Genomic DNA, 16753 nt, shown 5'->3' on the forward strand with positions numbered 1-16753 from the left:
TTCTATTATAGGTCAAAGTAGCTACAAAGACTTGTGACTTAAAAAGTTGTACAATGTTTTAAAAAGATTATTTAGTTTAGGCAAAGGAAATTGATTCATTTGTGGACTATATCTACAAATTTTTTTCTAAAAACTATGGTTTCCAAAAAGAAATTTAGCCATTGATCTATATGATGTAACAAAAAAAGTGCATCATCTAATGTCATCTACTCAAATCTTTGTCACAGGCCCCAGTCTTTCAAAAGAGAGCAAATGGCCAAATAAAATTTAGTTCAGTGATTTAGGATGATTTCTTTCCTTTTCCCTTTTTTATATTCCCGAAGCAAGTCACTTCTTGAAAAATGTATGCCACCTGTACTAGTTTCATATTGCTGCTATAACAAATTACCACAAATTTAGTGGCTTAAAATAACATATATTGTCTTACAGTTTTGAAGGTCAGGAGTCTGAAAACCGGTATTAAAGGACTAAAATCAAAAATACTTGCAGGGGCCAGGCTTGGCAGCTCATGCCTATAATCCCAGCACTCTGGGAAGCTGAGGCAGGTGGATCACTTGAGCCCATGAGTTGGAGTGCAGCCTGGGCAACATGGCAAAACCCTGTCTCTACAAAAAAAAAAAAAAAAAAAAAATCAGCCAGGCATGATGGCACATGCCTATAGTCCCAGCTACTCAGGAGGCTAAGGTGGGAGAATCTCTTGAGCCTGGGAGGTGGTGGTTGCCGTGAGCCAAGATCGTGCCAATGCACTTCAGCCTGGGTGACAAAGCAAGACCCTGTCTTGGAAAAAAAAAAAAAAAGTATTGGCAGGGCTGCATTTTTTCTGGAATCTCTAGGAAAGGATTTACTCTTTGCCATTACCAGCTTCTAGAGGCCATCCGCATTCTTTGGCTCATGGCTCTTATCCAGCAATGCCATCACTTAGACCTCTGCTTCCATGATCACTTCCCCTTCTCTCTGACCTTCTGCCTCCTTCTACCTCGATAATCCAGGATAATTTCCCCATCTCAAAATCCTTAATCACACCTGCAAAGTACTTTGCCATGTAAGGCAAGGTATTCACAGGTTTTGGGAATTAGGATGTAGATATCTTTAGGGGAGGGGCATTATTCTTCCTGCCATACCACATATGTGAGGGCTCCAGTGAAAGACCTATGAAAATTACCATATTAAAATTCATAAATTCTGTTTTAAGGTAATGCAGGCTAAATTGAAAAGACATAAAGTAACCACTTAGAACTCTGAAGATCCCAATTTTCATATAAAATTCTTTAAGCATTGGTTTAATTAAGCATTTAATTTGGCATAACTCAAAATTCAACCAATAATGAATACTTTACTAAAGGGTTTGTTTGTTGGCTATTCTTTTCTATTTATCATATAGTGAACTCAGATTTTCCCCTTACAGTACTATAATGTCATCTTGAGTTACTCTAGATACATATTCTTGCCATTTAAATCAGTGCTGTACATAGGAATTTAACTGTCTTTCCACTTAGTTATTCCGTATATAAATACTTTATTAAATATTATTTATCTATATATGGTTAGTAAAATAAAGGGGGTATTTGAAATCTTTATTTTAGAGAAATTTTCTTTTAGATTCAACACTAATTATTTTCAGGACTAGAACAAAATCAAGCCATTATTGCTTTTAACTAGCTGTTCAGGAGACTCAAGTACAGAAAACTTCTGAAGTTTATCAGTCAAATGTGTTTGTCTTTGTCTTAGTTGCTACTGGCCTTTCTTTTTAACAGCAAATAAGGAGGAAATAAATGAAATCTAAAGTTCTTTTAAACCAAAACATTTTGGGGGTTTAGTTTCAGAAGGAAATTTAACAGCATTCTAGATTAGTGATGGGAAGAAACCCCCACAAAGGAATTCGTTAGGGAATTTAGGGCTGACCAGCTTTAGTAAAAGGACTAATACCTTAGCATGCATTATAAAGCAGCATTCTTGGTAACACTTACTGAAGTATGAGGTTAAATAGGTAATTTTAGATAAAGAGAAAAGGCCTCCATCTCTAAAAATAAGCTGAATTGTATGTTCAGAATTCATACGTATAAACAAGGTCAGGCTTAACAAAAGCAGAGAAGGCATAAATTTCTAGGGGAAGCAAGAGTCCCCTTCCTAAAATATTTTTCTCGTCTATTTGCTGATTCCTGAAATTCTTACAAAAGCCCCTTAATCCTCAGCAGGTGTAAAATGTAAATACTATTTAGAGAGTTTTACTACATTCACTAAAATTGATTATTATAAGATGCTTTTCTTAAGTCCCATTTTATTTACTGTTTGTTCTGAAAACTAATTAACTGTAAGTCATCTGATTAGGTAATGTGAAGAATACAAAGATTTCGAGAAATAACTTTTACGTCCCAGAAATTCTATTCACACACAAAAAAAGAAAAAGCATTACAATGGGGAAGTTTTAATTCTCATTTCCTTAGTTCCATACTTACCTTGTTGAGACCCTTTGGAAAGGGCGAGTTGCCATTAAGCACTAGATTCTAGTGATGGTACAATGCAGTCTGAAAAAAAAAAAAAAAAAAAAAGAACACAAGGTTCTGAGGGAGTTAACTCCCCAAAAAGCTCTGCTGATTTTACAGGTTTTACCTAGTACCAATTCTGAGTTTAGGCAAGCAGGTAGCTCCTGACTACAAAGAATGTTGATTGTCTACTCAGACTTGTTATAAGGATTAAGCCTATTGATCTGAGTTTTGGAGATGAGATGTTATTAACTGTTTTATTTTATTATGTAGCTTATTCCTGTTACCCACTCTCCTATGGATGGCAGATCATTTGGCCAAGTGAAAACTCCTCCCATAAAGATAACAAATGTAATTCTGCCTAGTGGATTCAGCCATTACTTGGGATCTGACGTCACTTTAACTCCTGAAGCTGAAGGTATTTTGACAAATAATTTCAGATAGAATGTAAAAGAATCACTTCATTTGAAATAAAAATATCACTTTAATTTCTAATAGTACTTAAAATTCCTTGTTTTTAACTTACATTTCCTAAAATTGCATGTTTGTTCAAGTTTCCTATGGCCATTTTGATTTCAGAGATTATCGTTTTATTATTTTTAGTTTTATTATAGCTTTTTTTGTACTCAGCTACTAGTATGTTGTGACTAAACATTTGCTCACTTGCAATGTGAACTTCGTGATACTTGAACAATTATTTCCTGACATATCTTTCCAAAGCTTTTATTTCATTTCATGGACGTCAGAGCAAACAACTACTAAAACCAGTTCATTAGTGCATCCTGCTAAAAGTGGAAATCAGAGATGTAAAAGCATAACAGAATCCCGGGGTACAAAGGATATTCTGCAGAGAGATCTCACTTTCCCCTTGAAATCAGAAGAAAATATTCACGAAGCAAATACTAGACAAGGGCTTCAAGAGGTAGAGTTTTAAAAGAGGGAGTATATTAAAAGAACAAGCATGGAAGTGGTTTATTCTGCTATATAAATTTTAGTTCAACTTTAGAATAAGCCTGTTCCCTAATTCCACATCTTTTCTGGTTATCATTTTGGCAAAATCGGGGGTAACTACTCCTTCTCTGAGGGCTCACCTCTTCCAGTCCTTCTGACTTCCCATTTGTCCTCAGACCATTCTTAGACAATAAAACTGAACATCACAATAATTATAAAATGATCTAAGAGCCTACTATAAAAAAATAGTAGACTGTTCCATGTGATTCAAGTTTTTTAAAGAAACCCACTGAAAAACAAACCAGCATAATTTACTCCACTAAGATGTTATATTTTCTCATTTTTCATACTTATATGTCATTATGACTTCCAGGTTTTAATAACAATGAAGATTGTCATGCTTTTGTCTACAACTGTCAGTAAAATTGGGCATACCAAATTGTTATTACCTCCTTAACAGAACAAAGTCATCTTCAGGAATATCATTATCTTTTTATATTTTTTTATTAGTTTAACCCTGGATTCATCTTCATAACTTCCTTCTCAGATACTAACTTCCTTCTCAGGTAAAAGCATACCTTGTTTTATTGCATTTCACTTTATTGCATTTCACAGATATTGAGCTTTTTACAAATTGTAGGTTTGTGACAACCCTGCATCAAGCAAGTCTATTGGTGCCATGTTTCCAACAACATGTGCTCACTTTGTGTCTTTATCACATTTTGATAATTCTCTATTTCAAACTTTTTCATTATTATTATATTTGTTATGGTGATCTGTGATCAGTAATCTTTTTAAGTCAATTAATAACCCTACAATGACCTCTAAGGAAGGAAGAATCTCACATCTCTCACTTTAAATCAAAAGCTAGAAATGATTAAGCTTAGTGAGGAAGCCATGTTGAAAGCCAAGATAGGCTAAAGTTAGGCCTCTTGTATCAAATAGATAGCCAAGTTGTGAATGCAAAGGAAAAATTCTTGAAAGAAATTAAAAATGCAACTCCAAGGAACACATGGATAAGAAATTGAAACAATCTTATTGCTGATATGGATAAAGTGGTCCGGATAGGATATCAACCAGACACAACATTCCCTTAAGCCAAAGCCTAATCCAGAGACCCTAACTCTCTTCAAGTCTATGAAGGCTGAAAGTGGTGAGAAAGCTGCAGAAGAGAAGTTTGAAGCTAGCAAAGGCTGCTTTATGAGATTTAAGGAAAGAATCATGAACTATTATATCAGGCAATATAAAAGTGTAAGGTGAAGCAGCAAGTGCTGATGGAGAAGCTGCTGCAAGTTATCCAGAAGATCTAGCTAGGATCATTGATGAAAGTGGCTACACTAAAAAAGAGATTTTCAATGTAGATGAAACAGCCTTATATCAGAAGAAGATGCCATCTAGGACCTTCATAGCTAGAGAGGAGAAGTCAATGTCTGGCTTCAAAGCTTCAAAGGACAGTCTGACTCTCTTGTTAGGGGCTAGTGCAGCTGGTGACTTTAAGTTGAATACATTGCTCAATTTAAAGAAACCATTACTCAACCATTGTAAAACTCCTAGGGCTCTTAAGAATTATGCTAAATCTACTTTGTCTATGCTCTATCAATCTATGCTCTATCGATGTACAAAGCTTGGATAACAGCACATCTGTTTACAGCATAGTTTACTAAGTATTTTAGCTGACTGTTGAGACCCAGTGCTGAGAAAGATTGCTTTCCAAAGACTACTGCTCACTGACAATGCACCTAGTCACCTAGTAACTCTGATGGAGAAGTACAAGGAGATGAATGTTGTTTTTATGCCTGCTAACACAACATCCATGCTGCAGCTGATGGATCAAGGAGTAACTTCAAGTATTATGATTTAAGAAATATATTTTGTAAGGCTCTAACTACCATAGATAGTGATTCCTGACCAGGTGCAATGGCTCACGCTTGTAATCCCAGCACTTTGGGAGGCTGAGGCAGGCAGATCATGACGTCAGGAGATTGAGACCATCCTGGCTAACATGGTGAAACCCTGTCTCTACTGAAAATACAAAAAAATTAGCCGGGCATGGTGGCGGGCGCCTGTAGTCCCAGCTACTCGGGAGGCTGAGGCAAGAGAATGGCGTGAACCCGGGAGGCAGAGCTTGCGGTGAACCGAGATCGCGTCACTGCACTCCAGCCTGGGTGACAGAGCAAGACTCCGTCTCAAAAAATAAAATAAAATAAAATAAGATAGTGATTCATCTGATGGATATGGGCAAAGTAAATTGCAGACCTTCTGGAAAGGATTCACCATTCTAGACACCATTAAAAACATTTGTAATTCATCAGAGGAGGTCAAAATAGCAACCCTAATGGGAGTTTGGATGACTTTGAGGGGTTCAGGACTTCAGTGAAGGAAGTAACTGCAGATGTGTGGAAACAGCAAGAGAACTAGAAGTGGAGCCTGAAGATGTGACTGAATTGCTGCAATCTCATGATCAAACTTGAACGGATGAGGAGTTGCTTCTTATGGATGAGCAAAGAAAGTGGTTTCTTGACATGAAATTTACTCCTGGTGAAATGCTGTGAACACTGCTGAAATGACAACAAAGGATTTAGAATATTACAAACTTAGTTGATAGAGCAGTGGCAGAGTTTGAGAGGACTGACTCCAATTTTGAAAGAACTACTGTGGGGAAAGTGCTATCAAACATCATGTCGTACACAGAAATCTTTCACGAAAGGAAGAGTTGATCTATGCAGCAAACTTCATTGTTGTCTTATGTTAAGAAACTGCCACAGCCACCCCAGCCTTCAGCAGCCACCATCCTGACTGGTCAGCAGCCAACAACACTAAGACGAGACCCTCCAACAGCAAAAAGATTACAACTCGCTGAACGTTCACATGATCATTAGCATTTTTTAGCAATAAAGTATTTTTAAATTAATGTATGTACATTGTTTTTTAAAACATAATGCTACTGCACACTTAATAGACTACACTATAAAGTTATGTAAACATAACTTTTATATGTACTGGGAAACCAAAAAATGTGTGTGACTCACTTTATCGCAATGGTCTGGGACCACACCCACAATATTTCAAGGTATGCCTGTTACTTTCTTCAAGATTTGTTATGTGCTGAAAAAGTCCTACAATCTCTTTCCTATTTTTTGACTGTGCTGCCCCAATTTTTAAAAGTATAATCACTTTATCTCTACATTTATTACAGCATGCAGGTTTGGATATTCATATGTTTAAAATATTATCTAGGAAAAATCAAACTGATTCACTAGCTCACAGAAATTTAAGCCACATCAAGTGCTAAAAATACGTTATAATTCTATATTTTTATTTGAAATTTTAAATTCACTTTATGAAACATGTATAGCATACATTCAGCTGAAGGACAACCAAACTATATTGCTTAATGCTTATGTTAATTAATGTTTCTCATTGTTTCATAATTTTAATTTTTCAAATTTCAAATTTCTAATTTCAGACAAAAAAAACAAGAATGCTGGGATTCTGACAAATAATCCTCGGAGCATCCATGCAGAAATAGCTTTTCGGCAACTCAGAGGGATAAGTATCTCTCCATCTCTTTTATCACATCAGAATATCGCATCTCCGACTGCACAAATATACCAGAGCAACCAAGATAAGAGAAGGTAAAGCTATTTTCTCTGTGTTTTAATATCATTTCTCATCATTAAAAAAGTACTCTCCATATTTGCTAGTCATGTATAACAGGAAATACTGTTATGTACTATTATATATTTACTCTGGGAACTAGAAAGAACTGTCAGATAACATAAGGCTTCTTAATTCCCACATTCACCAAATCTTTCCCAAAGTCCAGTGTATTTACATAATAATTCAAAAAGGCTGAGAAATGGCTACCAAGGTCAAATAATTCAGAGTACTAGTGCTCACTAGTGAGGGAACAATGAAATAGCTACATAGGAACTACTTTAATTGTATCCTCTACCAACTCACTCTACTCACTGAATTTGCAAACCAGTTCACTTATACTGTAAACAGCAGATAAATTCAACTCTCTGAAATCATGAAGGCTAAGAATTTTGTAAATTCTTCTGAATTTTCTTTAAAATTCCTACTTGCTTCCTTCTCCAGTCTGAATCTAGCCCTAGAGCCTAGCTCAAAGCCTAAGAACATTGCTAGTTCTCATGAAGAATACACTCTTCTGCTCAACACTTGACTTCTTAGATTCTCAAGTATTACCTGTCCCCCATCTTCCTGGCATCCCTGCTCCTGCTCATCTGTTAAAATGACCTACCCCAGCAGCAGATCTAGCTTAAGCTTGGCTCTTGCTGCACTGACTCTTCCTGCTTTAATCAGCCATGTCCCACTGAGTCCACAGTATTTTTTTTTTTTTTGAGACAGAGTTTCACTCTTGTTGCCCAGGTTGGAGTACAGTGGCACAATCTTGGCTCACTGCAACCTCCACCTCTTGTGTTCAAGCAATTCTCCTGCCTCAGCCTCTCGAGTAGCTGGGATTACTACAGGCATGCGCCATCATGCCCGACCAATTTTTTTATTTTTAGTAAAGGTAGGGTTTCACCATGTTGGCCAGGCTGGTCTTGAACTCCTGACCTCAGGTGACCCACCTGCCTCAGCCTCCCAAAGTGCTGGGATTACAGGTGTGAGCCACCAATGGGATCATTTTGTCTTCTTTAAATTGCGCACATCTAAAATACGGAAATTATTTATTGCAGAATTACCTTAAGTTAGCTGATCCATTACAAAATTAAGTCACCACTATTTGACTAATTAAATCTTATTTCTTACAGAATTTCTGGGAGCAACTTTCCAAGATCAAATCGAATGTAACTGCCTAAAGAGAAATGAGCATACACCAAGAAACTCATCTGTTTAGTAGTTGTACAAAAACTAGCTGACAGTGGTCAGTTAAAAAAAAAAAAAAAAAGATAATCATGTTACTTAAGTTACTGAAGCACTTCAGTTCCATATGAAGATAATCTATTACCCTTCATGAACTTGATTTAATATCACCTCTCTTAAACTTTCTTTATGGTTATCTTTAGTTATTTGTTTGAATTTCTATATCATAAAAATCATGAACTATTACATCAGACAACAATTTGAAAAGATAAAAGTGACATGAAACAAAGTCCAGAGAATTGAATGCTTAGTTCTGGTATTAGAAACATTTAGTCATGAAATGTCATTATGACATATCATAGGAAGATATTAAGAAAAGATAACTTTAGGAAATAGGCATACTTTCATTTGTAGAGTATCTATTCATTTGAGATTACATAAAACTAAAGCACATTTCTTACCAAACACAACTATTACTAAATAAAGCAAGATGAGTTTTGCTAGTTGAACTACAGATTGGTTTTTATGACTGTATTTTTTAAAAAAATACCCTAAACCAGATCTGCCCTCAAAATTGTTTAGAGATGCAAATTGTGGGCATCAATAGTAGTTTCTAAATGTGGCTAACTGTGGGTGCAACCAGTCCTTCATGCTCTAAGAATAAAAAAAGAGTCCGATTTCATATACAAATCATTAATTACACCTACAGTGATATAAGTTTACAAGTAGTTTCAGGCTGAAGAGAACACATATTCAAACTGAGTGGACACATTTAAAAATATGACCTTCAATAATTATACTTCACCGAACTTTTCTAAACTATTACATTGCATAGTACTAGGACATATCACAAATTAATCAAATGTGGTTATGAATTTGCTTGTTACAGTTACTTAAATTGATAACCAAATTGCCAGTCATATTTTGATATAAATGAGCTCCATGATTCATGAAGTATTCTATTTAAAATTTTAAAGTTATTGGCTCAACAGTACATGTAGTTTCCTAATATTTTATACTTTCCTTACACGAAAATAAATTATTTTAACTAAAATATGTAGACTTTATAATCTGTCTGGAAATAGTTTTAAAGGTATTTTGGAAATGATATAATTCCAATGTCTATGCAAGAATTTTGTATTTTTCTTTTTTAAATGCTGTATGTCTGTAATTTAATCATGTAATATTTAAAATTTCAAACCTAATTACAGATTGATTTTGCTCTTCGTAATGTGTGGTTTTTAAACAACTATTACACTTAGGTGGAAATAGGATCTTTTGTTTAAAAACAACTATGCAGTTCTTAAGATGTCCAGAAGATGTCTTTGTTGCCCTTTAGTTTTGACAACTGCTTTCATTATAGTGTTGTGACAGTCTACTCTTCACTATTTATTACTAAATTGGCATCATCTGTTTTTTCTTTTATGATTAGGTATAAATTAAATGCTGAATATATGTTACTTTTATAATAAAAAGTGTTTTAAAATAAAAAGTGGGAAGATAAATGTAATAGGTTTCACTGGAGAAAAATGTTCAGAATAGAAATACATAAAGCAGAAAAAACATAACTTACATTGTATTCACTTAGCATTTTGGCATATTTTCTTTTAGCCATTTTTCCTATGGACTTTTAATATATTTGAGATCTTCATGTGATTTTTATGTACATATTGTTAAATTTTGAGCTACTTATAATTCTTAAAAATTGTTAATTAAATTTCATCTGAGCCGGGCACGATGGCTCACATCTGTAATCCCAGCACTTTGGGAGGCCAAGGCAGGCAGATCACAAGGTCAGAAGTTCAGGACCAGCCTGGCCAATATGGTGAAACCCCATCTCTACTAAAAATACAAAAATTAGCCAGGCGTAGTGGCGTGCTCCTGTAGTCCCAGCTACTAGGGAGGCTGAGGCAGACGAATTGAGCAAGACTCCATCTCAAAAAAAAAAAAAAAAAAAATTTCATCTAAATTTCTGAGTAGCTGGGATTACACCACCACGCCAGGTGCAGTAGCTCACGCCTGTAATCCCAGAACTTTAGGAGGCCAAGGTGGGCAGATCACCTGAGGTCAGGAGTTCAAGACCAGCCTGGCCAACAAGGCAAAGCCCCATCTCTACTAAAAATACAAAAATTAACTGGGAACGGTGGCACACACCTGTAATCTCAGCTACTCAGGAGGCTGAGGCAGGAGAATCGCTTGAACCAGGGAGGCAGAGGTTGCAGTGAGCTGAGATGGCACCACTGCACTCCAGCCTGGGTGACAGAGTGAGACTCCATCTCAAAAAAAAAAAAAAACTGTAAAAGAGAGTAAACTATTTATTCATCAAGGTATTTCACTTAGATAAAATGTATAATTTATCCAGTAAAGTTATTATGTCTTTACTCCCAGCAAATGTCTTGATTTATTTTGCAAGCAAATGTATGATTATATAACTTGTTTTCATTAAAGACAATTCCACAAACAACCTGGTAAGCTAAAAATTAAGGCATTTTATAGATTAGAAGCCTCCAAAGCTGAACTGAATATAGACAGTGTGAAATTAGTCTGATTTCTATATATAAAATTAACTGCGATTAATTGTCCAATACAAACTTTACTATTTACTTCTATTTTTAAAAAATTTTTGTAGAGATGGAGTCTCACTATGTTGCCCAGGCTGGTCTCAAACTCCTGGCTTCATGTAATCCTCCTGCCTCGGCTCCCGCAAAGTGCTGGGATTACAGGCATGAGCCACCATGCCCGGCCATTTACTTCTAATTTTTCTAGTCTTAGATTTTTCTGACTATTGACACAAAATTAACTGATTGTGAATATATTTTTGCCTAGAATATCTAGTGTGCACTATGTATGTGTGTTTGCAGGCACTCCTGACTAGTTTACAAATAACCCTTATATTTAAGTAACGTGCCATTTCACTCTTCATAAGCTATCTTACATTATGAAAAGTGTTTAATGTTTTAAAACATTAGATCTCACTCTTAGTCATGCTCTAGGCTCTTGGCTTCAATTAAATATTACTTACATAAAGGGAGGTAAGATTATTGTAATATTCTATTAGTAGAAACAAGCAAAGCTAACCAAATCATTTTGGTTACGGGCTAGAAACCAGCTGGTTTTTCAGATGCCTTACTATAAAACTTAGAGCTTCTGGACCACCTGCAAGTGCTAACTACTTGTTCATTTTTCTACATTTTCCTCCCTTCTCCATTATTGAAGTATTTTTGAAGAAAACCTATACTGAATTGCAATTTAAATTCTCAGTTGCCTTTTAGAACTAGGTCAGTAAGAAATACCACAGCTATTTTATTAGTAATATTATTTCTACAAGTTTTTACTTTACCAATATATAAATTATACCATTCTACTATTACTCTTTTTCTTTCCATTGTGAATAAAATTGTTTTGTAAACTACTCAAAAGACATTTCTCAGACTTAATTTATGCATTTTTATCTTAAGATTTTTGTTTTGGTTATGATTTTTCCTTAAAATTAAAATAAAATGAATGATTTAATAGCAAAGACATACAATGTTGTAATATAAAAATAGAATAGCATATTCAAAGGAACTTAGAAGTAGCTTTGAAGGTATTAGTTAGCTGAAGTCAAATTATTTATCTTTTATATTTTATTAAAGACTACCTTAACTATATGCTCTTTTAGGTAAATCCAAAAGTCAGTATATCAACATTGTCATTTTCCATATAAGATTCCAAAGAGTCCGAAATGCTAAATTTTAAATTAGAACAGATTTTTTCTAATATCATTAAAAATAACAGTATTTCTATATGCTCTGAATAAAAATCCATTGAGATAACATAGTTTGTTTTTTCAAAATAGTTACATTTTGATCAAACACTAAAATAGAAATGGATGCAAAGAATTTTTAACAAATAGCATTCTATATTTTCATTTGGTTTTTAATTTTATAATTGTAATTAACTTCTAAATGTTTAAAAATATTTTATACCAGCAGTTAATTTTAAACATTATAAATAGGAAAAGAATTAGTGATAATCTTACTGTTTTTGTAAACCACAAAAATAACAATGACTACAGTTTAAACAGAAAAAAGATATGGTGATATGATTTTTGTTTGTTTGTTTCCAGTGGGGTTGGAGTGATTTAAAAGCTATAGATTTTAATCAAGAGCTGCACGTTTTTCTTCTTGCTTATTGTGGAACATTATTTTTTCTAGAAAATGTTTTCAATAATTTTAGTGGTTTGGCTCTACTATTTGTTCCATCTTTAATTATAGCATAGCTCTTCCTCTCCCTTCCCTCTCAGAATGTTTTACAAGTGTGTCTCTCAAAGAACAACCAAAAAAGGCTAATCAGTAAAATAAATATATATATAACATTTTAAAGTTTCTAATTATTTCTTATTCCCCTATCAATTTGGTTTAAAACAGGTATTTACAAACACTGGTAGCCTACTTTCCTAAGGCCTTTGATTTTATATGAAGTGCTTTAAAAGAGTTCAATCAACCTTAATGGTGCGTTTTTAGTTAAGGAAATAGAATGGGGATAAGTCAATTTGAGCTCCCAGACAAACAAGTGTCTTCAGAAAGAATCAGGCATAAATGGGTTTAGAAATCAGAATACGAGTAAAATGCACTGAGCAGAGCACTCAGGGAAGCCAGATACAATGGAAAGAGTAAAATACTGCAGAGCTTTTTAAGGTTCATACAATTGGAACAATGGACTTGATCCAGCCATCTATGTTAAACTGTTAAAAGATAGGTGAAAAGCAAGCTGGAATTCTATAAAGAGTGTTGAGGAACAGTAGAATGAGGAGCTTTAAATCTAAAGAGAATGAATACAGTCATTCAACAGGATGGCAATGAAGTCAAAATTGGCATATTTCCCTGGTTACCTTGTGAAGGACTCTGTTCTGTTTTAGGTATTAAGCCGTGATTAGCAACAAAGCAGTATTTAAACTGCCACAATTGGAGTTTTTAAACAGCACAGTATAAATATGTGAATTTTACAAACATACACATATATACATGGAAGTAGAAATACATGTAGATCTCACATAGTTGTAACAACTTAATATTCTAGTCTATAGCAATCAGTACAGTATATCAAACTTCCTGTCATTTAGGGAAAAAAAAGGCTAATTTAGGTTTAGTGGCAAAGGTGCAAAGGTACAAATAGATAAAATTGTTTAATTTTTTAATTAGCTGTAATCAATCAGGCTTATTTTATATATTTTGGGGAAATTGTTCTTAAATGTATTGATGTATTTTCCTGCTTTAACAAATAGATTACATTAAACAAAATTTTATTTTCAATGATTTATAGTGCTTCAGGGTCATAGTGTGCATCATTTACCATTTTAGAGAAATGCAGCTGAGGAAAAGTGTATAGAATGTGTTTTGAACTGCTATAACCTTGGCAGTTGCTTAAGGCCAAATTCCCTTCTATATACTTTTTTTGTGTGTCCCTTCAATTATTATGATGCTGAAATAACTTTTCTATTTAGTTGAAGATTCCAATATTAATGGAGCCATTACTATATTGTTAAATTATGTTTTGAATGAAGATATGATTATATTTATGGAAACATGCTAAAGTCTATAAATGGAAATGATACAATAAAACTAAAGCCCAAACATGTGTTAATGCTAACACATTGGGCTGTTGTTAACTCACAAGAAGTATAACTATGAGAATGTCAGTCACATAATTGTCATCCTTTAACAGTTCAATTATGGGCCGGGCGCCATGGCTCAGGCCTGTAATCCCAGCACTTCAGGAGGCCAAGGCGGGCAGATCACTTGAGGAGTTCAAGACTAGCCTGGCCAACATGGCAAAACCCCATCTCTACTAAAAATACAAAAATTAGCCAGGTGTGGTGGTGGGCAGGCACCTGTCATCCCAGCTACTCAGGAGGCTGAGGCAGGAGAATCACTTGAACTCAGGAGGTGGAGGTTGCAGTGAGCCGAGATTGAGCCACCGCACTCCAGCCTGGGTGAGACAGAGCAAGATTCCATCACAAAAAAAAGATAAAATAAAGAATGAAAAAGTCTTCAGGAACATGTCACATAACCTCAATGAAGGAGGCCAGACGTAAGAAAAACTACAGCCAGAAATATCATCAACTGCACTTTTTCTGAAATACAATTTGCTAGATAGCCTCCATTTGCTCTTCCAGATCTATTCTCTACCTTTCTCCTCCTGCTCTGTGACTCTAAAGGCTCACCTTTAAGGACAACATCACTTAGGGTCATTTGTCCCTCTAGCCGGCAGTTGGCTGTAGCCAATCAAGACACTAGAAGTAGATCAAAGAGTAAAAGAGTGAGATTTGGGCTTTAGTAGCAGCTGCATTCTACAAGAACTACAGCTTCTATTGGGCTTTCCTAAAGTATCTGGGTTCTGGTGAACTCTCCTTCCCTTACACCTTCAGGCCTACAGGCATTGCAAGTTCAGATGCTTCACCTGCCAGGGCACGGTGGCTCACACCTGTAATCCCAGCACTTTAGGAGGCCAAGGAAGGCAGATCACTTGAGACCAGGCGTTCGAGAACGGCCTGGCAAACATGAAACCCCATCTCTACTAAAAATACAAAAATTAGTCAGGTGACAGAACGAGACTCTGCCTCAAAAAATAAAAAATAAAATGCTTCACTAATCCTGGTCTGTTTCCTTAATTCTATCCACACTTTTGAAGTAGTCCCTTCACTAAACTCCTCAATGGCCCCATTTGACTCTGCCACTTGTTTCCTGCTGATACCCTAGTACATACAACACCTATGTGACACAAATGTATGATACTGGGGAATTATATTTTAAATTAAAATGGAAAAACTAGCAATGTAAAACTGAAATATCTAATTGTTTTCTTTTATAATCCATTAGTCTTCTGGTTTAGGCCTAGACACCTGACACCTCTTTTACAGCAAGATGTTAATGTCAGGTTAGAGTTGTGACGTGCAACATGGAAACAGACTTGAATTCTGGGAGCTATATTTTTAGTTTCATAAAAAAGCAAAGCAAAACAACAACTGGGATTGAGAGAGTTCTAGTTTATCGTTGCTTAGATAGCACTCATACCTGGCTATGGGCCAAGAAGATTTATTCTGAACAAAGAGAAAAGTGGGATTAGAACACCGGAGTTCTTTGGTCCCATCAAGAATCATACCCCACAAATAAATAGAGATAGCTGGATCATATAACTGTGCTCTTCTCAATTGAAGTTAAAAATGTCACAAATAATTTAACATTTAAACACATTTTTTCCCTGTAACTTTCATAGAACTTCTTGGCTGTATCTTTAACCTACTGATCAAAAGAATTTCCTCAAGTTCACATTTATAGATGTTTTTAATGAACATAATTTTCTTCTGTATTCAATAAACATGTAAAGAATATTGATGACTATGGAAAACACCAAAGTAATAATTGCTGTGGTTGAGAATAATATACGGATACTAAAATTAGTAGATGACAGTATAAACAGGGTATTTGCATGGTCTCTAAGAATTTCCCTACAAGATACTTTTTAATTACAAATAGAAAAAATATTAACTGTGCAGTGGAAAAAACTGATAAACACCTTAACCGAGAGATCAAATTTAATATCACCAAAAATAAGATATATCAATATCCTGATATGATGCACTGATAAGGGCACAAAATCATTCTGTAGTATTCCTGCCAAAAATACCACATGATCATGAGAATGAGAATGATCTGATCATGCGAAAATATCAGACAAACCCAAACTAAGGGACATTCTACAATATAATTGGCCAATAAGTCTGGCCAAAAGGAGTCTGAAAGGATCAAGGGCATTGCATGATAAGGACTGAGGAAGTCATAATGGAGGAATCTAAGAAACATGACAACTAAGTATAATATACAAGATGTTGGATTGGATCTTGAATCAGAAAAAGGGCATTAGTGGGAAAACTGTTGAAATTCAAATAAAGTCTATAGATTAGTTAACAGTATAACTGTTAATTGCTAAGTTTCAATCATTGCTATATAAAATGTTAACATTAGGAAAAGCTGGGTGAGGAAATCACCATATTTAAAACTTTTCTGCATGTTCAAAATTATTTCTTTAAAAACAAGAATTTAAATTTTAAAATATAAATTATTGACAATGTTCCTGATTCAAGTTGTTATTTTACTGGTGTAGAAGCAAAAGTATAAGGAAGTGAGCCCAACCACCATTTTATTTCACACATTCTTCACAAATTCTGGAAAGTCTTAGAAATCTTCCATATTTTATTTTCACATCACAATCTAAAAGTAATATAAATTAGTTTACTTTAAAAATATACATTCCTTTTATAAGTAAGAACTCACTTTGAAGCCATCATATCTTGAAAATAACTAAGCGGGAATTTTTGTAAGAAAACCACTTTATTCAGGCAATTAGAATGAGTGTAACAATATGATAAAAACTGTATAATTATTAAATAAAATATGTATTATATTAGGACCATTATTTTTGTACCAAATTTTTACTAGTTGAACTAA

At 34.6% G+C, this 16753-nt stretch overlaps 1 protein-coding gene across 10 annotated transcripts in view; it reads left to right on the plus strand.

The window, feature by feature from the left end:
• Positions 1–10783, plus strand: part of LRRC9 (leucine rich repeat containing 9) — a 155961-nt gene extending 145178 nt beyond the window's left edge. For 4 of the 10 annotated variants that reach the window (XM_054530694.2, XM_024231861.3, XM_054530697.2 and 1 more), the window contains 3 exons: positions 2757–2901; positions 6901–7069; positions 8213–10783. In XM_054530694.2, coding sequence (XP_054386669.2) covers positions 2757–2901; positions 6901–7069; positions 8213–8252 — 354 coding nt within the window. In that variant the 3' untranslated portion in view covers positions 8253–10783. The remainder of the gene's footprint in view (positions 1–2756; positions 2902–6900; positions 7070–8212) is intronic. The other 6 variants (XM_054530695.2, XM_054530698.2, XM_054530702.2 and 3 more) reach the window with 2 other exon arrangements.
• The last annotated feature ends 5970 nt before the right edge of the window (positions 10784–16753 follow it).

This window comes from Pongo abelii, chromosome 15 (genome assembly GCF_028885655.2).
Source record: "Pongo abelii isolate AG06213 chromosome 15, NHGRI_mPonAbe1-v2.0_pri, whole genome shotgun sequence".
Classification (NCBI taxonomy): domain Eukaryota; kingdom Metazoa; phylum Chordata; class Mammalia; order Primates; family Hominidae; genus Pongo; species Pongo abelii.